The following is a 21201-nucleotide window of genomic DNA, read 5'->3' on the forward strand; positions in this document are numbered from 1 at the left end:
GTTTTTTGGACACCACCTAGACAGACAGCAATTTAAGGAGAACATGTGACTAAACATGTGACTCCTGGTCTAATTGGGGAGGGGACCAGAGAAGACCAGAGTCCCACATTGCTTTGGCAAAGTTACACACTGATTGATTTTAATGACCTCTGATTGACATAGCCGTGTCACGGGTGTCATTACTGCTGACGTGATTTATAATTTTACTGAATGTCTTCCTCTTTTGTTTCTCCCACCAGGAGCTGCCAAGGCCAATTCCAGTGAAAACCCGGCTTCCAGCAGAGCTCTTTGGAGATGCTCTGATGGTTCTGGAGTTCCTGCAGGCCTTTGGTGAGGCCTTTGACCTGAAGGATGAGTTCCCTGATGGGGTCTCTCTGGGTGAGAATACTTCTACATGCTCTTTACAGTTGATGGCAGAATTATTAACCTCGTCCTCCAGTGAAAGGTTCACAAATGCTTCAACAGAGCCATGAATTTTCTACATAGCATTTCTAAACATACTAGATTTCTTTATAAAGAATAAATTATTTCTATATGCACACCATATAAAAATACAAGATTCCTGAAAAACTGTCCTTTTTATTGTGTTTTAACCAGAGATGGGCAGTAACGCTACTGTAATCTGATTACTTTTTCAAGTAACGAGTAAAGTAAGGGATTACTATTGCAAAAACGGTAATTAGATTACCGTTACTTTCCCGTAGGAACGCTGCGTTACTGCGTTACTAAAACCGTGATTTTTTTTTGCGAGAAGTCTCACGACAGTGACGTAAGGAAGTGCGACGTTCGTGACAGCAGCTGTGTGCAGATCAACAATGGATCACATATCGACTGCGGGAGAGAGTATGAGCGTGCAGCGTATAAAGCGTGGAAGTACTGACCTTACTTTGAGTTTGATTCCATAAAAAGTGACAAAAACATGAGTGTCCGCTGTGCGTGGGAAGAAAACTTCTTTTTACAGCGAAAAACCCCTAAACTTCCAACAAGCACCGAGTAGCTGCGACGTGATGGGAAACTCACAGAGAAACTCACGGATTCTTCCACTGACCGCGGCACACCTGCACCAGGGTAACCCTCCGCCTACCCCACTCCTGCTTTACAGGTAAAAAAAAACAAAAAGACCGCCGAGTCTTTGACTTTATTTATTTTCTGCTGTGTTTTACTTGCATCTATTTGAAAGACTGAGTGTAAACACAAAAAATATTTTATTTCATGTGCTGGAATGTGCAGAAAACAGGTTTAAATGTTAAACTAATTTATTCCAGTCAGAGAATGTTGCATATAATTAAGTTTTTGCTTGATGCATAAAGTTAAAAGATTAAAACTAATAAAACAAGTTTTAAAAAGAGACGTTTCCATTTGATTACATTTTGTATGATGGATTATGCAGGAAAAAGTAGAATTGGGCTGAAAGATCTATCGCTTTATCACCTCTTCAGGTTGCAAATCGTGTTTTTAAAAAGTAACTAAGTAACTAAGTAACTAATTAATTAATTACTTTTGAAAATAAGTAATCAGTAAAGTAACGGGATTATTTTTGGGGGGGAAGTAATCAGTAATTAGTTACTGATTACTTTTTTCAAGTAACTTGACCAACACTGGTTTTAACTTGGTAATGCTCAAAGCTTAAACTTTGGGTAAATTGGAGGATAACCCCTAAGTACACAAACTCTGACAGGGGTTTGACCTGTTATTTGGAAAGCAGCATATCAAAAACATCCTAATCAGGCTGGATTTAAGAGTCGCTCACAAAGCAGGAAATTGATATACATCTAGTCAAGGTGGGGGGAATCATGACGACAGGAGAAAACCTTCAGCTGTCAGCGGCAAAACTGGGTCTGGGTCATTGCTTTGTCTTCAGAGGTGACAGTACATACATCGCTTCTGTAAAGAAATGCCTCCTTTGAAATCCTGTGGGCTGAACATGCTGCATCTGTTATCCAGCAACAAGGATGCTCGTCGCCATCAGTGGGCTAATCGTTTTGATTCTGGTAGTTTTCAGTTTCAGTGAAATGTTATTGTTTCTATGTTCAAAGTACAATAACCATCCCAACTAAAACGAATGTTTCTAAAATCTGTGTTACTGTTCTCTGTTTAACAACATTTCCAGTGTGTCCTCGTCTGTACTCTGCTCCCAGACTGGTTACGTGTGATGCTGGGCTGTTTTGTGGCTAAAGTGATCTGTAGATAAAGGAGGTTCTAATTATAGATGCTTCACCCGTTGCCTGCTGGTGGTGGTCAGAGGGCCCGGTGGCGCCAGTGTCCGGCAGCCTCGCCTCTGTCAGTGCGCCCCAGGGTGGCTGTGGCTACAATGTAGCTGCCATCACCAGTGTGTGAATGGATGTGTAAAGTGCTTTGGAGTCCTTAGGGACTAGTAAAGCGCTATACAAAGGCCATTTATAATCTGCTGCCTTTTCTTTCATTTGCTTTTCTTCTATGTAAAGTCCATCAGACTTTTTGCAGAACAGACAAATTCTTTTCTTTAACTTATTTAGAACTTCTACAGTTTTGTTACTCAGTCATTGGTAGAAGGGACTTTGATTTTAAATACCTATATCAAAGTGAAACACTGAGTTAGTTCTAACGTACAGAGATGCGGGACCTTTATTGTTCAGTAGTACAGTTTTCCAGTTTTCTGACTGCGGTGTTTGACTGCTGTCTCCCTACAGAGGTTCTGGAGGAGGCTCTGGTGGGTTCTGATCCTGAGGGTCCTCTGTGTGAGCTGCTGTTTTTCTTCCTGACAGCCATCTTTCAGGCTCTAGATGAGGAGCAGGAAGAGGTAGCCGCAGACCAGGTTGAAGGTCAGACACACTTGCTGTCTTTGTTAGCAGTACACTACAGGAAACTGACAAACACAAGAAAACCTTACACCCACAAGCTGTCCCATTATCTGAATGTGATCATTTTCTCTATGAGCTGTGTTCAAGTTCTAGTGTACCATGGGGACACCGGGCCTTTTATTTACAATAAACAAACAAACCTTGATTAATAAACAAAATTTGATTATTGATATTAAAATGGGCGACCTTTGCTTTAAGAACTTTCTCCAACAGGACCTCTTTAAAGTTTAGTTGAATACACGTGTTACAACCTTCAGTTATGTTGTAGCTGACCACAAGAGGGTGCTGTGCTCCACCTTGACATGACCAATTTTAATGCATTGCCTGACCTTAGAGACACATGGATACCATGCCTGCCGTCTCTGTGCACTTTTATGTAATAATAAATGTGTGTGTCGCGTTATTGCATGTGTGCACAGTCTGTGTCATGTGTCTTTTGTTCTTACTATGCATGTGCCTTCAGACCTGACAGACGCTCTGGATGACGATTCTGACCCCACGTGTTCGGCTCTGAGTGCTATCGCCTCATTGGCTGCAGCTTGGCCTCAGCTGCATCAGGGCTGCAGTCTGAAGCAGCTCGACCTAGACAGCTGCACGCTGTCTGAAATCCTGCGCCTGCACATTTTGGCATCTGGTGCTGACTGTAACCACGGGAATGCAAAGTTCCGCTACCAGAAGCAAGGCGGGTTCACCGTAATGGACGACCCTTGTGTGGAGCTGCGACTGGCAGATCCAGCGCTGCTGAAGAAGCTGTCATCCACGGCAGTGTATGACCTCACCCCAGGTCAGATACCATCTGCTTTGTGTTCAAGAGTCAGCGAATATGTAACAGATCAGATAATGATACAGTGATAGTGCTGTGTGCACGTTTCATCAGTCAGCATTGCTGTCTACAGGGGAAAAGCTGAGGATCCTGCAGGCTTTGGTGGGGAAGGTGCTGACATTGGCGTCCAGCAGAGACTTGATTGAAGACTGTGTGGAGGAGCAGCGAGCGGCGAGGCACGAACTGAGGGAGATTAGAGCTGAGCAGCACCGTAGGGAGAGGGAGGAGGCTGCACATAGGTACATGCACACGGGCGGGCACAGTTTACCAACAAATACACACAACTCGGCTGAAGAGTGAAGGTTATCTATCGGGCAGTGTAGATTTGTCAATATTGAAATCAATGTTCAGTCACCAGAACTGGTTAATAGACTGGTTCAGGCTTCTGTACTGCAGTGTTTACGGGACCCAGTTCCTTCATAGTCTGTCCTACAGATGAGGACAAATAACCACCCGCCTGTGAAACCCTGTCAAATTTTGTAGTTTTGTTTTTTCTGTCATGAAAACGTTTCACCTCTCTGAAACGGTGGAGAGTCCCAGGCATTAAAACCCCCTCGAGGGTCGTTGACCCATTGATCATCTGCCTCATCACATGAGCCAAGGTGTGAAAAAAAGAGTGTGCCATTACCACTAGAGGTTTGGGGTCAAACCACTGTGTGACCTTGCCTCATCCTTTCATGTGGCCTATTGAGGACATCTGACACTGAAGCCATGAGTTGAGCAAGGGCGGCGTGTCCAAATAGAGCTCACGTTAAGGGCCGTACCGCTGTTCACATCACGAGACCAAAGATAAACGAGGTCCCATTTCTCTGAAATGATTCGCGCTGTTGAAAAGACACATTCGGAGGGTCGTCACGAGCTTGCACAGAGATGTAAGCACAATATGGAGCCGCCAAAAAGAAGGAGATCAGCAGATCGGGAGCACATTAAAAGCAATGCAGTGCATAAGTTAATGTAATTTGTTACATTGTCAACTGTGGTAATGCTGTAACAAACCACTTTGAGCCTTCAAAAACATTATACATCATGTACAATAGTTAAAAGAACCCGTATGTAATGAGAAGGATGTACAAAGGTACTCCTATATAGTGTGCTCACAATGCAGACATGCAGGGACACATGACCGTATATACAAAAGTCAAAGCTTGAACATGACCGGTTTAACCTGCTGTGTACTTCCAGGGTTCGTCTCCGTAAGGAGGAGAAGATGAGAGAGCAGGAGCAGAGGATGAGGGCGAAAGAGGAGAAGATGAAGGAACAGGAGCTCAAGGGACGACTTCAGACCAATGGGTACGCAGGGAACTGCAGACATTCGTAACTTTAGTGAACTGCCTCCTTCAGTAACTGGGAAGTGCAAAGTCATTTTATTCTGCCTGAAACGTTCAGACTTAAGATAAACAGCTGGCTTTCACATGTCGGTTACAGTCTTGGTAAAAACCAAGTAAAAGGGCATCTTTACCACGAGTGTATGACACTCCATCAGTCGTGTTAGCGATACTTAGGTCAATATTATAAAATCTTTGATTTTATTTGCCTTCCTACTGGTTTTCATTGAGTCTCTGACAGATATCAGAACGTTCTTGTATTTGTTCTGCAGTGACTCGTGTACAGAACATCACACTGGAAATGAAGAGGAGCAGAGCAGCAAGATAATGAAAGGTGAAAAAGACAACAAGAAGAAGCAGGAAGAACGATAAAGTTTGTGAATGTCTGAAGTCAGATGTGTTTGTTCTGTCTTCCAGCCAAAGGAAACCAGAAAGAACAGCAGCAGCAGACGGCGTCTGACCTGAAACGTCCCACCAGCCTGACGGCAGAGGAGCTGGAGAGAGAGCAGGAGAAGGTCAGAAACAGACGCTGGTTATTAGTCTCTCTGTCAGGGAGTCAGGAACAGTTCTGCTGTTCACACTGTCATCGATACAAAGAGAGAGCATGTACGCACAGCACCGTCATACAGCAGCTATATCAGTCACCAACACTTCAGTGTTCTTTGAACATCCTAGTTCTTGTTGTCGTCTGATCTGAACAGGCTTTTAATTAAAGCCTTCTGCCAAAGTCCAGGCGTTTGAAACTGCTTTTAAAACCAGCGTTTTTTCCCCCTGTAGCAATCAGAATTATAAGTGGATGATTTACCGTTCCACTTGATTGTCTTAGTTTATTCAGTCTTTATTATTTTTTTATTTTAAGTTATTACAATCAGAACAAACACAACCAGGGCACAGGAAAGAGGAGAAGAGGGAAAAGGCTGAAAATCTGCTTCAACAAGCAGAAAGAAAACAACACAGCAGGGAAACCATGGCAACAACCACACAACAGTAAATAATAAATACTGAATGGTACTGAGCAGCACACAGGACTAATGATGTTCAGAGGCGTGTGTGTGTGTGAACATGTCTGTATTCATAAAGCACTTTTTGTTTTTCGTGGCGCCTTCTTCAGCCAACTTTCTTAGTGAGAATGACAAAAGCCTAAAAAGCAGAAGAATTCAGTTTGATCCAGCTCTGTCGTCACTGCAGGTCAGAGAGCTGCAGGAATGCATCCAGAAAGCTGCAGCCTGCACCTGCCTGTTGCCTTTGGGTAGAGATCGTCTGTATCGCCGATACTGGCTGTTCCCTTCAGCCTCCGCCCTTTTTGTGGAGGCAGACCACTTCGGCCTGACCGAGGACATGCTGCAGCCTAGCCCAAAACCTGACCAGGACACAAGCACCACCAAGGTGGAGAAAGGAGAGGAAATGGCCAAGGATAAAGCAGCTAGTACAGGGTAGGTAACATTTTATACTGGGAGCGAACCAGTTAGTTTCACACACATAACACAGCTTTCTGATGGTGACGTGACTAAAAAGTGCCGCCTCAAATCCCGCCCCCCTCCACATCTGCAGCCCACCAATCAACCAGTCCAACCAGTGGTCCTTCTACAGTTCACTGGAGGAGGTTGATCATCTAATCGAGGCTCTGAATCCTCGAGGTCACCGAGAGAGCAGCCTGAAGGAGGCGCTGCTGCAGGAGAGAGAGAGGCTGCAGCACCTGCTGAAGAGCTGTGACAGAAACAAATACAAGCACACAGGTAAGAGAGCCTGAGCCTAAATACATGGGTGGACATTAGGACTACAAATATTATTCAGATGCAGGTAGTAATCACTCACACCTTTTATTTACCCAGAGGATCAAGAGTCATCCCAGGCACTCCCAGAATGCACTGCTGCAGCTGAGTCTATGATGGAGGTGAGACTCAGAGAGCTTCTGCTGGATATTGAGGACCGGATCCACCAGGGAACTCTGGGAACTCTGAAGGTGAGAGTTCCTGCTGACGATGGTAAAGGATGGGTATCCTAAGCCACAGCTGACTCATCTCTCTCACTCTTTTGATGTTCAGGTGATGGATAGACAGGTATGGCGCTTGGCGTTAGAAGCTGGAAATTATGAGCTGCTCGCTTCTGATGGCAGAGAGAACACGGGGATGAACGGAAGAGTGGAGACCATGGAGGTGGACTCTGCCCACCTGAGAGCCAGAGACAGGTGCGTAGTTTGGCCATGATGATCCAGTGTCCAAATCAGGGTTTCAGTCTTCGTGCGTTCAAAGCTGAACGTTCCTGTGTGCGGTGTAAACAGCTGCTTATTCTTCAGGCTTCAGGAGGTGAAGTCTGACAGCTCTGCAGCGTATGGGTCCAGCGGCAGTGGAACTCCTCAGGTGGTCAGCAACTCTGTACGAATCCTGGCTCAGGCTCTTACCAACATTGAGCAAGGCATCGAGAGACGCTTCCTCAAAGCTCCGCTCGGTGAGTTTCTTTACATGATCGCATGTGAATGGTGTGTGAGAGTGAAGGTGACTGCCTGAAAGGAGAGCAGGAAAGGGCAAAATGTTGGTGGCACCAAAACTATTAGAGCTACATGTTTATATGTACTAAACCTTTCCACTTATGTTTACCGCATAACAACTGCCTCTTTCACATCTGCAGCTGATGAAGACTCAAAGAAGGACCATAAGATGAAGAACAAAAAGAAGAAAGATGAGGACCAAGCCAGTGATGGTATGACTGTCTTCTAATAATATTATCATCTGGTTGATATTCTACATTTCTCAGTAGAGCCGGGTTTCTATTTTAAAAATAAAAATCACTGTGGTCGTGTCTGTGTGTCTGTGTCTGTGTGTGTGTGTGTGTCTGTGTGTGTCTGTGTGTGTCTGTGTCTGTGTGTGTCTGTGTGTGTCTGTGTCTGTGTCAGATGGCAGCGACTGTGGTAGAGTCAGTAAAACGGTGTTGGAGCGATGGAGGGAATCTCTGCAGTCCTGCTCCAGCCTGTCTCAGGTCAGATTATTACATACCCCATCTCAGTTATGTTCACTGCGTTTATTTTATCTTAATGAAAATCTGTTTATGGTCATGCAAGTTCTTCTTCCACCTCAGATATGTTTATTGAGCTGTTCACATGTTTGTATGACAGAGTGGAATTTACAGAATCAGTAATTGTTTTTTTTATGCAACACAATGTGATACAACAGCCTCCCACACACACAGTCCCAGCTGTCCAGCTAGTCTGTCTTAATGAGAAGCCAAAAAACTACCTGCTGGTTACAGCTGCAGACATGTAGAGCTGGGTACCCAAACTCAACTGAAGGAGGAGAGTCTGTCACTCAGAGTATGTTGTGTTCAATCCAGATGTAATGTATTTGCAACATCATCATAAGCCAGAGCTTTAAGGGAGTTGCGTCTCTTTCCTTCCAATGAGTGAGAATAAGCTTCTTTGCAAAAATAATACAGTAGGATATAAAACATGGCTTTGCACTGTCTATCCCCACAGCATCATTAAAAATGCACTGAATAGTTGTCAGTGGATCAGAGCTCAGCTGCACGCGAAGAATTTGACACATTGAATCAAAGATGTCGGCCCCTTAGGACAAAGGTTTCTTCAGCTGGAGAGCATTTCTCACAGGAGAAATTTAACCTTCCTCTTTAAAAGTGTAGATGTAGAGCATTGAATTGAGTCAAGCACTGTCTTGCATCATAAGAGCATTTATGGATATTCTCCAAAACCTTCCCAGTGAATATCAGTGATTGTAATACCTAATCCCTCTTCTCGTTTAGTTAAAGGACGAGTTCACAGGGCTCACTGACATTAGGCTCTGATAGATGCAAGAACGTTGGGTTACTTAACGTAATCCCTGGTTCTTTGATAACAGAGTGAGGTGTTTCACTATGGGAATCGCCTCGGCGTGACCAACTATGGAAGCTCCAATGACACCACGTCTGTCTATGACAGACCTGTCGAGCCGTGCTCAGGGCTCCGCCCCCTCATTCTAACACGGCCAACCAGCTCCTCCTAACTCATTCCAAGCAGATTTCTTTCCGTGCCTAAGCAAGGAGGGAAGTGTTGGTGAAACACCTCACTCTGTTATCAAAGAACCAGGGATTACATTAAGTAACCCAACGTTCTTTTTCTAACTTCGCTCGGTGTGTCACTATGGGAGACATGGCCCACTCCCAGATTGCGCCAGCTCCCGAAGCTACTCTCCAGTGCTGCTCAAGGATCTCAGGTCGAACCTGAGGCACCAGGATCCAGCACTGCCTGAGCCAGGGATGACTGTGCAACATCCAGCCGATAAAACCGGACAAACGTGTGCGGCGTAGCCCAGCCTGCTCCCCTTGTGAGGGGAGGCCCAGGAAGCAAACAGCTGATCCAACTTCCTGAATCCAGCTGTTCTGTCAACATAAGTCCCCAAGGCCCGCACAGGGCACAAAGTGTTCAGCCTCTGCTCCCTCTCTGAAGAGAATGGAGGGGGGTGAAAAGCCAGGAGCTCTACTGTAGAGCACCTGTATGATGTTTCCAACACTTTAGGGACAAAGGCTGGGTTGAGCCTCAGGTGTGCTTTAGTGAGTCCCGGGGCCAGCTGTAGACAAGAGGGGTGAATAGACAGAGCCTGTAATTCACTAACTCGCTTGGCTGTGGTTGGAGCCAAGAGAGAGAGAAACTTCAACCCCCACTGAGGGCGTCTAAAAGGACTGACAGATCCCATAAAGGGACCAGTGGTCTAGAAACTGGGAGCGTTCGACGCGCCCCTCTCATGAAGTGACATACAAGGGGGTGCTGCCCGGCAGGTTTATCACCAAACCCCACGTGGCAGGCTGAAATAGCTGCTAAATAGACCTTTATAGTGGAAAAAGCTTTCCTTTTGTCCAGCAAGTCTTGAAGAAAACACAACAGCTCCACCACTGAACACTGAAAAGGGATAATCTGCTTTTCATGGCACCACTCTTCAAAAACACGCCATTTACTGCTGTAAATGGAACGGGTGGAGGAGGCTCTGGCATTCTGAATGGTTTCAATAACCTTCGGAGGCATGCCTGCTGCCTTCAAATTCCACCTTTCACGGGCCAGGCCCAGAGAGCAACCTGGTCTGGATGGGGATGGTATATCTCCCCCCGCGCCTGAGACAGAAGGTCCCTGCGGATGGGGAGTGGCCATGGCTCGTCCACCAGAAGCTGGATGATTTCTGCTATCCAGTGTTTGGATGGCCACCGTGGAGCTATTAAAATCAGAGACAGCCCCTGATCCCTCACTCTGATCAGTGTTGGGGAGATCAGGCTGAGGGGAGGGAAAGCATACAGCAGAGTTTTTGGCCATGGATGGGCCAGCGCATCCACGCCCAGTGGCGCATGTGCGTCTGACAGGGAGAAAAACAGGAGGGCACTGTGTGTTTTCTCGCGAGGCGAAGAGATCTACGGCAGCCCGGCCGTATCTCTGCCAAATCTGCTCCACCACCTGTGGGTGAAGCCTCCATTCTCCGAACAGTGGATTTCCTCTGGACAGGAGGTCCGCCCCCCTGTTCAGAATTCCTGGCACGTGAGTTGCCCGAAGGGAGAGGAGCCGAGTGCTGCTCCACATAATTATTTCCCTGGCTAACCTGTGTAGCTGCCGGGAACGGGTGCCGCCCTGGCGGTTGATATAAGCAACTACAGTGGAGTTGTCTGTTTTCACTAAAACATGTTGACCCCGGAGATACGGCAGAAAATGCCGTAAGGCTAGGAGCACCGCCGGAGCTCCAGCACATTTATGTGATTCAGAGTGAGTCTCTGTGACCAAACGCCATTCACTGCTCTGCCCATCATAGTCGCACCCCAGCCTGACAGGGATGCATCTGTGGTCAGCGTTACCCTGGATGATGCTGCCCCGAGAGGTACCAGCGAGAGCTGTCGGGCTCCTCCAAGGCCGGAGAGCCCCGATACACGGCTGCGTTATTTTTTACACCACGACTGAGATGTCGGCGAGGGCACAGCTGCAGAGAAGCGACCCACCGCTGAAAGTCTCTCATCATAAGCAGCCCCAAATGTACCACCAATATCACAGAGGCCATGAGGCCAAGGAGGCGGAGACAGTTGGAACTGCACGACTTTCCCCAGCTGAAAACGGGAAAGACAGTGAGTGAAGGATGCGATCCTCCACACATTTGCTGAACACCCTTGGGGCTAAGGATAGCCCGAATGGGATAGTTTGAAACTCGTACGCTACGCTCTGATAAGCGAACCTGAGATATTTCCTGTGTGGAGGATAAATGGCAATGTGAAAATATGCGTCTGATAGGTCGATTGTAACAAACCAATCGCCTGTGTGAATTGAGCGACAAAGCGTCTTGTGTGTGAGCATTCTGAACGTGTACTTTCTCAAATGCTTGTTTAACACACGCAGATCCAGAATAGGACGGAGCGACGGTCCGTCCTTTTTCGGGATGAGGAAATCGCGGGAGTAAAAGCCCTGCTGAGCTTCGCTCGGAACCGCACTGATCGCCTGTTTGTGTAACAGGGAGGATATTTCCTCCTCCAGCACATTCGTTGAATCGCCACTGGCCCCTGAAGCTAACACTCCGCCCAATCTCGGTGGTTTTACCGCAAACTGTAGTCTGTAACCATGGGAAATGGTTGACAAGACCCAGGGATGAACTGCACATGCGCGCCACCAAGACTTAGAGGGTGCTCCTGGTGAACTGGAAACTTCCGGAGACCCTGAACCTTGGAGTGATTTGGTTACCCCTTCTAACACCTTCCTTCTCTTTGGGGGAGAAGCGAGGGGTGACACAGAATGCTGCAGGTGTGCTAGGCTGACCACTTCTTTGTCCCCTCTCCGGGGTGTGACGGTTGTTCTTTGCAGCAGCTGCTGCAAAGGAATGCTTGCCCCAAGGTCTTTGGTTCTCTACCTTGGCCTGGTGGGCACCCTGCTGGCCTCCTGCTCCTCTCTGCATTCTGACCCCACTCTGTCTCCCTCTCAGAGACATGCACACGGGCGGGCACAGTTTACCAACAAATACACACAACTCGGCTGAAGAGTGAAGGTTATCTATCGGGCAGTGTAGATTTGTCAATATTGAAATCAATGTTCAGTCACCAGAACTGGTTAATAGACTGGTTCAGGCTTCTGTACTGCAGTGTTTACGGGACCCAGTTCCTTCATAGTCTGTCCTACAGATGAGGACAAATAACCACCCGCCTGTGAAACCCTGTCAAATTTTGTAGTTTTGTTTTTTCTGTCATGAAAACGTTTCACCTCTCTGAAACGGTGGAGAGTCCCAGGCATTAAAACCCCCTCGAGGGTCGTTGACCCATTGATCATCTGCCTCATCACATGAGCCAAGGTGTGAAAAAAAGAGTGTGCCATTACCACTAGAGGTTTGGGGTCAAACCACTGTGTGACCTTGCCTCATCCTCATGTGGCCTATTGAGGACATCTGACACTGAAGCCATGAGTTGAGCAAGGGCGGCGTGTCCAAATAGAGCTCACGTTAAGGGCCGTACCGCTGTTCACATCACGAGACCAAAGATAAACGAGGTCCCATTTCTCTGAAATGATTCGCGCTGTTGAAAAGACACATTCGGAGGGTCGTCACGAGCTTGCACAGAGATGTAAGCACAATATGGAGCCGCCAAAAAGGAGATCAGCAGATCGGGAGCACATTAAAAGCAATGCAGTGCATAAGTTAATGTAATTTGTTACATTGTCAACTGTGGTAATGCTGTAACAAACCACTTTGAGCCTTCAAAAACATTATACATCATGTACAATAGTTAAAAGAACCCGTATGTAATGAGAAGGATGTACAAAGGTACTCCTATATAGTGTGCTCACAATGCAGACATGCAGGGACACATGACCGTATATACAAAAGTCAAAGCTTGAACATGACCGGTTTAACCTGCTGTGTACTTCCAGGGTTCGTCTCCGTAAGGAGGAGAAGATGAGAGAGCAGGAGCAGAGGATGAGGGCGAAAGAGGAGAAGATGAAGGAACAGGAGCTCAAGGGACGACTTCAGACCAATGGGTACGCAGGGAACTGCAGACATTCATAACTTTAGTGAACTGCCTCCTTCAGTAACTGGGAAGTGCAAAGTCATTTTATTCTGCCTGAAACGTTCAGACTTAAGATAAACAGCTGGCTTTCACATGTCGGTTACAGTCTTGGTAAAAACCAAGTAAAAGGGCATCTTTACCACGAGTGTATGACACTCCATCAGTCGTGTTAGCGATACTTAGGTCAATATTATAAAATCTTTGATTTTATTTGCCTTCCTATTGGTTTTCATTGAGTCTCTGACAGATATCAGAACGTTCTTGTATTTGTTCTGCAGTGACTCGTGTACAGAACATCACACTGGAAATGAAGAGGAGCAGAGCAGCAAGATAATGAAAGGTGAAAAAGACAACAAGAAGAAGCAGGAAGAACGATAAAGTTTGTGAATGTCTGGAGTCAGATGTGTTTGTTCTGTCTTCCAGCCAAAGGAAACCAGAAAGAACAGCAGCAGCAGACGGCGTCTGACCTGAAACGTCCCACCAGCCTGACGGCAGAGGAGCTGGAGAGAGAGCAGGAGAAGGTCAGAAACAGACGCTGGTTATTAGTCTCTCTGTCAGGGAGTCAGGAACAGTTCTGCTGTTCACACTGTCATCGATACAAAGAGAGAGCATGTACGCACAGCACCGTCATACAGCAGCTATATCAGTCACCAACACTTCAGTGTTCTTTGAACATCCTAGTTCTTGTTGTCGTCTGATCTGAACAGGCTTTTAATTAAAGCCTTCTGCCAAAGTCCAGGCGTTTGAAACTGCTTTTAAAACCAGCGTTTTTTCCCCCTGTAGCAATCAGAATTATAAGTGGATGATTTACCGTTCCACTTGATTGTCTTAGTTTATTCAGTCTTTATTATTTTTTTATTTTAAGTTATTACAATCAGAACAAACACAACCAGGGCACAGGAAAGAGGAGAAGAGGGAAAAGGCTGAAAATCTGCTTCAACAAGCAGAAAGAAAACAACACAGCAGGGAAACCATGGCAACAACCACACAACAGTAAATAATAAATACTGAATGGTACTGAGCAGCACACAGGACTAATGATGTTCAGAGGTGTGTGTGTGTGTGAACATGTCTGTATTCATAAAGCACTTTTTGTTTTTCGTGGCGCCTTCTTCAGCCAACTTTCTTAGTGAGAATGACAAAAGCCTAAAAAGCAGAAGAATTCAGTTTGATCCAGCTCTGTCGTCACTGCAGGTCAGAGAGCTGCAGGAATGCATCCAGAAAGCTGCAGCCTGCACCTGCCTGTTGCCTTTGGGTAGAGATCGTCTGTATCGCCGATACTGGCTGTTCCCTTCAGCCTCCGCCCTTTTTGTGGAGGCAGACCACTTCGGCCTGACCGAGGACATGCTGCAGCCTAGCCCAAAACCTGACCAGGACACAAGCACCACCAAGGTGGAGAAAGGAGAGGAAATGGCCAAGGATAAAGCAGCTAGTACAGGGTAGGTAACATTTTATACTGGGAGCGAACCAGTTAGTTTCACACACATAACACAGCTTTCTGATGGTGACGTGACTAAAAAGTGCCGCCTCAAATCCCGCCCCCCTCCACATCTGCAGCCCACCAATCAACCAGTCCAACCAGTGGTCCTTCTACAGTTCACTGGAGGAGGTTGATCATCTAATCGAGGCTCTGAATCCTCGAGGTCACCGAGAGAGCAGCCTGAAGGAGGCGCTGCTGCAGGAGAGAGAGAGGCTGCAGCACCTGCTGAAGAGCTGTGACAGAAACAAATACAAGCACACAGGTAAGAGAGCCTGAGCCTAAATACATGGGTGGACATTAGGACTACAAATATTATTCAGATGCAGGTAGTAATCACTCACACCTTTTCTTTACCCAGAGGATCAAGAGTCATCCCAGGCACTCCCAGAATGCACTGCTGCAGCTGAGTCTATGATGGAGGTGAGACTCAGAGAGCTTCTGCTGGATATTGAGGACCGGATCCACCAGGGAACTCTGGGAACTCTGAAGGTGAGAGTTCCTGCTGACGATGGTAAAGGATGGGTATCCTAAGCCACAGCTGACTCATCTCTCTCACTCTTTTGATGTTCAGGTGATGGATAGACAGGTATGGCGCTTGGCGTTAGAAGCTGGAAATTATGAGCTGCTCGCTTCTGATGGCAGAGAGAACACGGGGATGAACGGAAGAGTGGAGACCATGGAGGTGGACTCTGCCCACCTGAGAGCCAGAGACAGGTGCGTAGTTTGGCCATGATGATCCAGTGTCCAAATCAGGGTTTCAGTCTTCGTGCGTTCAAAGCTGAACGTTCCTGTGTGCGGTGTAAACAGCTGCTTATTCTTCAGGCTTCAGGAGGTGAAGTCTGACAGCTCTGCAGCGTATGGGTCCAGCGGCAGTGGAACTCCTCAGGTGGTCAGCAACTCTGTACGAATCCTGGCTCAGGCTCTTACCAACATTGAGCAAGGCATCGAGAGACGCTTCCTCAAAGCTCCGCTCGGTGAGTTTCTTTACATGATCGCATGTGAATGGTGTGTGAGAGTGAAGGTGACTGCCTGAAAGGAGAGCAGGAAAGGGCAAAATGTTGGTGGCACCAAAACTATTAGAGCTACATGTTTATATGTACTAAACCTTTCCACTTATGTTTACCGCATAACAACTGCCTCTTTCACATCTGCAGCTGATGAAGACTCAAAGAAGGACCATAAGATGAAGAACAAAAAGAAGAAAGATGAGGACCAAGCCAGTGATGGTATGACTGTCTTCTAATAATATTATCATCTGGTTGATATTCTACATTTCTCAGTAGAGCCGGGTTTCTATTTTAAAAATAAAAATCACTGTGGTCGTGTCTGTGTGTCTGTGTCTGTGTGTGTGTGTGTGTCTGTGTGTGTCTGTGTGTGTCTGTGTCTGTGTGTGTCTGTGTGTGTGTGTGTGTGTATGTCTCAGATGGCAGCGACTGTGGTAGAGTCAGTAAAACGGTGTTGGAGCGATGGAGGGAATCTCTGCAGTCCTGCTCCAGCCTGTCTCAGGTCAGATTATTACATACCCCATCTCAGTTATGTTCACTGCGTTTATTTTATCTTAATGAAAATCTGTTTATGGTCATGCAAGTTCTTCTTCCACCTCAGATATGTTTATTGAGCTGTTCACATGTTTGTATGACAGAGTGGAATTTACAGAATCAGTAATTCTTTTTTTTATGCAACACAATGTGATACAACAGCCTCCCACACACACAGTCCCAGCTGTCCAGCTAGTCTGTCTTAATGAGAAGCCAAAAAACTACCTGCTGGTTACAGCTGCAGACATGTAGAGCTGGGTACCCAAACTCAACTGAAGGAGGAGAGTCTGTCACTCAGAGTATGTTGTGTTCAATCCAGATGTAATGTATTTGCAACATCATCATAAGCCAGAGCTTTAAGGGAGTTGCGTCTCTTTCCTTCCAATGATGGAGAATAAGCTTCTTTGCAAAAATAATACAGTAGTATATAAAACATGGCTTTGCACTGTCTATCCCCACAGCATCATTAAAAATGCCCTGAATAGTTGTCAGTGGATCAGAGCTCAGCTGCACGCGAAGAATTTGACACATTGAATCAAAGATGTCGGCCCCTTAGGACAAAGGTTTCTTCAGCTGGAGAGCATTTCTCACAGGAGAAATTTAACCTTCCTCTTTAAAAGTGTAGATGTAGAGCATTGAATTGAGTCAAGCACTGTCTTGCATCATAAGAGCATTTATGGATATTCTCCAAAACCTTCCCAGTGAATATCAGTGATTGTAATACCTAATCCCTCTTCTCGTTTAGTTAAAGGACGAGTTCACAGGGCTCACTGACATTAGGCTCTGATAGATGCAAAACGTTGGGTTACTTAACGTAATCCCTGGTTCTTTGATAACAGAGTGAGGTGTTTCACTATGGGAATCGCCTCGGCGTGACCAACTATGGAAGCTCCAATGACACCACGTCTGTCTATGACAGACCTGTCGAGCCGTGCTCAGGGCTCCGCCCCCTCGTACTAACACGGCCGACCAGCTCCTCCTAACTCATTCCAAGCAGATTTCTTTCCGTGCCTAAGCAAGGAGGGAAGTGTTGGTGAAACACCTCACTCTGTTATCAAAGAACCAGGGATTACGTTAAGTAACCCAACGTTCTTTTTCTAACTTCGCTCGGTGTTTCACTATGGGAGATATGGCCCACTCCCGGATTGCGCCAGCTCCCGAAGCTACTCTCCAGTGCTACTCCAGGATCTCAGGTCGAACCTGAGGCACCAGAATCCAGCACCGTCTGAGCCAGGGATGACTGTGCAACATCCAGCCGATAAAACCGGACAAACGTGTGCGGCGTAGCCCAGCCTGCCCTTGTGAGGGGAGGCCCAGGAAACAAACAGCTGATCCGACTTCCTGAATCCAGCTGTTCTGTCAACATAAGTCCCCAAGGCCCGGACAGGGCACAAAGTGTTCAGCCTCTGCTCCCTCTCGGAAGAGAATGGAGGGGGGTGAAAAGCTAGGAGCTCTACTGTAGAGCACCTGTATGATGTTTCCAACACTTTAGGGACAAAGGCTGGGTTAGGCCTCAGGAGTGCTTTAGTGAGTCCCGGGGCCAACTGTAGACAAGAGGGGTGAATAGACAGAGCCTGTAATTCACTAACTCGCTTGGCTGTGGTTAGAGCCAACAGCAGAGTGGTTTTAAGAGAGAGAAACTTCAACCCCACTGCCCCAATAGGCTCAAAGGGGTGGTGGGAGAGGGCGTCTAAAACGACTGACAGATCCCATAAAGGGACCAGTGGTCTAGAAACTGGGAGCGTTCGACGCGCTCCTCTCATGAAGCGACCTACAAGGGGGTGCTGCCCAGCAGGTTTATCACCAAACCCCACGTGGCAGGCTGAAATAGCTGCTAAATAGACCTTTATAGTGGAAAAAGCTTTCCTTTTGTCCAGCAAGTCTTGAAGAAAACACAACAGCTCCACCACTGAACACTGAAAAGGGATAATCTGCTTTTCATGGCACCACTCTTCAAAAACACGCCATTTACTGCTGTAAATGGAACGGGTGGAGGAGGCTCTGGCATTCTGAATGGTTTCAATAACCTTCGGAGGCATGCCTGCTGCCTTCAAATTCCACCTTTCACGGGCCAGGCCCAGAGAGCAACCTGGTCTGGATGGGGATGGTATATCTCCCCCCGCGCCTGAGACAGAAGGTCCCTGCGGATGGGGAGTGGCCATGGCTCGTCCACCAGAAGCTGGATGATTTCTGCTATCCAGTGTTTGGATGGCCACCGTGGAGCTATTAAAATCAGAGACAGCCCCTGATCCCTCACTCTGATCAGTGTTGGGGAGATCAGGCTGAGGGGAGGGAAAGCATACAGCAGAGTTTTTGGCCATGGATGGGCCAGCGCATCCACGCCCAGTGGCGCTGTGCGTCTGACAGGGAGAAAAACAGAGGGCACTGTGTGTTTTCTCGCGAGGCGAAGAGATCTACGGCAGCCCGGCCGTATCTCTGCCAAATCTGCTCCACCACCTGTGGGTGAAGCCTCCATTCTCCGAACAGTGGATTTCCTCTGGACAGGAGGTCCGCCCCCCTGTTCAGAATTCCTGGCACGTGAGTTGCCCGAAGGGAGAGGAGCCGAGTGCTGCTCCACATAATTATTTCCCTGGCTAACCTGTGTAGCTGCCGGGAACGGGTGCCGCCCTGGCGGTTGATATAAGCAACTACAGTGGAGTTGTCTGTTTTCACTAAAACATGTTGACCCCGGAGATACGGCAGAAAATGCCGTAAGGCTAGGAGCACCGCAGCGGAGCTCCAGCACATTTATGTGATTCAGAGTGAGTCTCTGTGACCAAACGCCATTCACTGCTCTGCCCATCATAGTTGCACCCCAACCTGACAGGGATGCATCTGTGGTCAGCGTCACCCTGGATGATACTGCCCCGAGCGGTACCCCCGCAGCGAGAGCTGTCGGGCTCCTCCAAGGCCGGAGAGCCGCGATACACGGCTGCGTTATTTTTACACCACGACTGAGATGTCGGCGAGGGCACAGCTGCAGAGAAGCGACCCACCGCTGAAAATCTCTCATCATAAGCAGCCCCAAATGTACCACCGATATCACAGAGGCCATGAGGCCAAGGAGGCGGAGACAGTTGGAACTGCACGACTTTCCCCAGCTGAAAACGGGAAAGACAGTGAGTGAAGGATGCGATCCTCCACACATTTGCTGAACACCCTTGGAGGCTAAGGATAGCCCGAATGGGATAGTTTGAAACTCGTACGCTACGCTCTGATAAGCGAACCTGAGATATTTCCTGTGTGGAGGATAAATGGCGATGTGAAAATATGCGTCTGATAGGTCGATTGTAACAAACCAATCGCCTTTGTGAATTGAGCGACAAAGCGTCTTGTGTGTGAGCATTCTGAACGTGTACTTTCTCAAATGCTTGTTTAACACACGCAGATCCAGAATAGGACGGAGCGACGTTCCGTCCTTTTTCGGGATGAGGAAATAGCGGGAGTAAAAGCCCTGCTGAGCTTCTTCGCTCGGAACCGCTCCGATCGCCTGTTTGTGTAACAGGGAGGATATTTCCTCCTCCAGCACATTCGCTGAATCGCGACTGGCCACAGAAGCTAACACTCCGCCGAATCTCGGTGGTTTTGCCGCAAACTGTAGTCTGTAACCATGGGAAATGGTTGACAAGACCCAGGGATGAACTGCGCATGCGCGCCACCGAGACTGAGAGGGTGCTCCTGGTGAACTGGAAACTTCCGGAGACCCTGAACTTTGGAGTGATTTGGTTACCCCTTCTAACACCTTCCTTCTCTTTGGGGAAGAAAAGAGGGGTGACACAGAATGCTGCAGGTGTGCTAGGCTGACCGCTTCTTTTTCCCCTCTCCGGGGTGTGACGGCTTGTTCTTTGCAGCAACTGCTGCAAAGGAATGCTTGCCCCAAGGTCTTCGGTTCTCTACCTTGGCCTGGTGGGCACCCTGCTGGCCTCCTGCTCCTCTCTGCATTCTGACCCCACTCTGTCTCCCTCTCGCAGCTGCTGCTGTTGCTGCAAAGCCAGCTCTTGGCACCTGCTGGGGCTGAGAGTTAGGTTTTCTGGGTAAGCAGAGAGTTGAATGCTTCTCCCTCCTGCTTTCTGCGGGTGCTTGTTTCTCTCATTCTCTCCAGGGCTGGGCCAAAGAGACCCTTGGTTGGGTCATAGGCTGCATCCATGACCTCAGCCTTCTGAGCATCACCTAGGCCTGACAGGTTTAGCCACAAGGCTCTCTCACCCGCGACTGCAAGATCATTAACCACGCAGATTTCATCCCAGAGGACTGGGTTCTGGGAACCCGAGTCAAGCTGACGGCCCATGTCTTCCAGAATTTCTGCCTGATATGCTGATAGCAGTGTGACTGCATTAAGCGAGCATACTGACTGTGCAGCATATTTGTACGTCCTTTGATAAATAGATGCCGTGAGGCGATCTATCTTGTTGGGCAAAGAAATGCTAGAAGAAGCTGAGATTGCCCTGCGGTTAGGGTGAAGGTTCGGTCAGCCCCAGTTCACCCATCCCCTGGATCTCAAGCTTAGAGCAGCCCTTGGTCGGAAGCTTGCTTTTAAAAGGGCTTGACCAATAGCGACTCATTTCTTTCATGCAGGCTGGGACTGCTGGCAGAAGCTGCTTTGATGGCGGCAAGGCTGGTGGGAGCCTCTTGCCGTCATACAGGTCGCGTTCTGCCCCTTCGGCATCCTGGGCGGCTGGCCATGGGATGCCTAGCTTGGCAGCAGCCCGTTTGCAGACCTCGTACAAATTGCTGTCCACCAGGGGTGCAACTTCAGCCCCACTTGGTGGCCTGGACTGCTGGGGAGGAAAGGTAGAGTCATCCTCCTGTTCCTCATCCATGTCCTCCAGGTTGAGGAGGTCGGAGTCGGCATCGCCCTCCGCGTCCTCGCCGCCCGGCTCGCCCACGTTTTGATCGAGGAGGTCCTCGAACGATGGGGGCATGAGCGGGGACTCTTCTTCCATCATGTCCGCCCAGCTTGTGGAGGCTCGCGGATGACGGATATCGCTCGTAGCAGTAGCAGCCGACAGGCAGGGGTCCTGACTGTTCGTTACTGCTACTCTCAGCCTCCTTTCCAGGACTTTCTCTGGCATCAAAGCACAGTGTGGGCATCCCTGAGGGTCCGCCAGTGAAGCCTGAGCATGCTTGGCACCCATACAGACGATGCACATTGGATGAGGGTCCCTGCCCGAGATGGTGGCACCGCATGATG

At 47.9% G+C, this 21201-nt stretch overlaps 1 protein-coding gene across 1 annotated transcript in view; it reads left to right on the top strand.

The window, feature by feature from the left end:
• baz1a (bromodomain adjacent to zinc finger domain, 1A) overlaps positions 1-21201 on the top strand; it is a 42192-nt gene that overhangs the window by 13620 nt on the left and 7371 nt on the right. Inside the window, exons 10-33 of the mRNA XM_042227254.1 lie at positions 240-378; positions 2670-2801; positions 3304-3624; positions 3737-3902; positions 4846-4953; positions 5261-5322; positions 5406-5503; positions 6177-6421; positions 6540-6724; positions 6821-6951; positions 7034-7176; positions 7285-7436; positions 7617-7688; positions 7882-8119; positions 12796-12963; positions 13271-13332; positions 13416-13513; positions 14187-14431; positions 14550-14734; positions 14831-14961; positions 15044-15186; positions 15295-15446; positions 15627-15698; positions 15896-15978. Of these exons, the coding sequence (XP_042083188.1) occupies positions 240-378; positions 2670-2801; positions 3304-3624; positions 3737-3902; positions 4846-4953; positions 5261-5322; positions 5406-5503; positions 6177-6421; positions 6540-6724; positions 6821-6951; positions 7034-7176; positions 7285-7436; positions 7617-7688; positions 7882-8119; positions 12796-12963; positions 13271-13332; positions 13416-13513; positions 14187-14431; positions 14550-14734; positions 14831-14961; positions 15044-15186; positions 15295-15446; positions 15627-15698; positions 15896-15978 (3531 nt within the window). The remainder of the gene's footprint in view (positions 1-239; positions 379-2669; positions 2802-3303; positions 3625-3736; positions 3903-4845; positions 4954-5260; positions 5323-5405; positions 5504-6176; positions 6422-6539; positions 6725-6820; positions 6952-7033; positions 7177-7284; positions 7437-7616; positions 7689-7881; positions 8120-12795; positions 12964-13270; positions 13333-13415; positions 13514-14186; positions 14432-14549; positions 14735-14830; positions 14962-15043; positions 15187-15294; positions 15447-15626; positions 15699-15895; positions 15979-21201) is intronic.

The sequence above is a fragment of the Haplochromis burtoni genome, unplaced genomic scaffold (genome assembly GCF_018398535.1).
Source record: "Haplochromis burtoni strain Fernald_Lab_line unplaced genomic scaffold, NCSU_Asbu1 Contig_251, whole genome shotgun sequence".
NCBI classification, from domain to species: Eukaryota; Metazoa; Chordata; class Actinopteri; order Cichliformes; family Cichlidae; genus Haplochromis; species Haplochromis burtoni.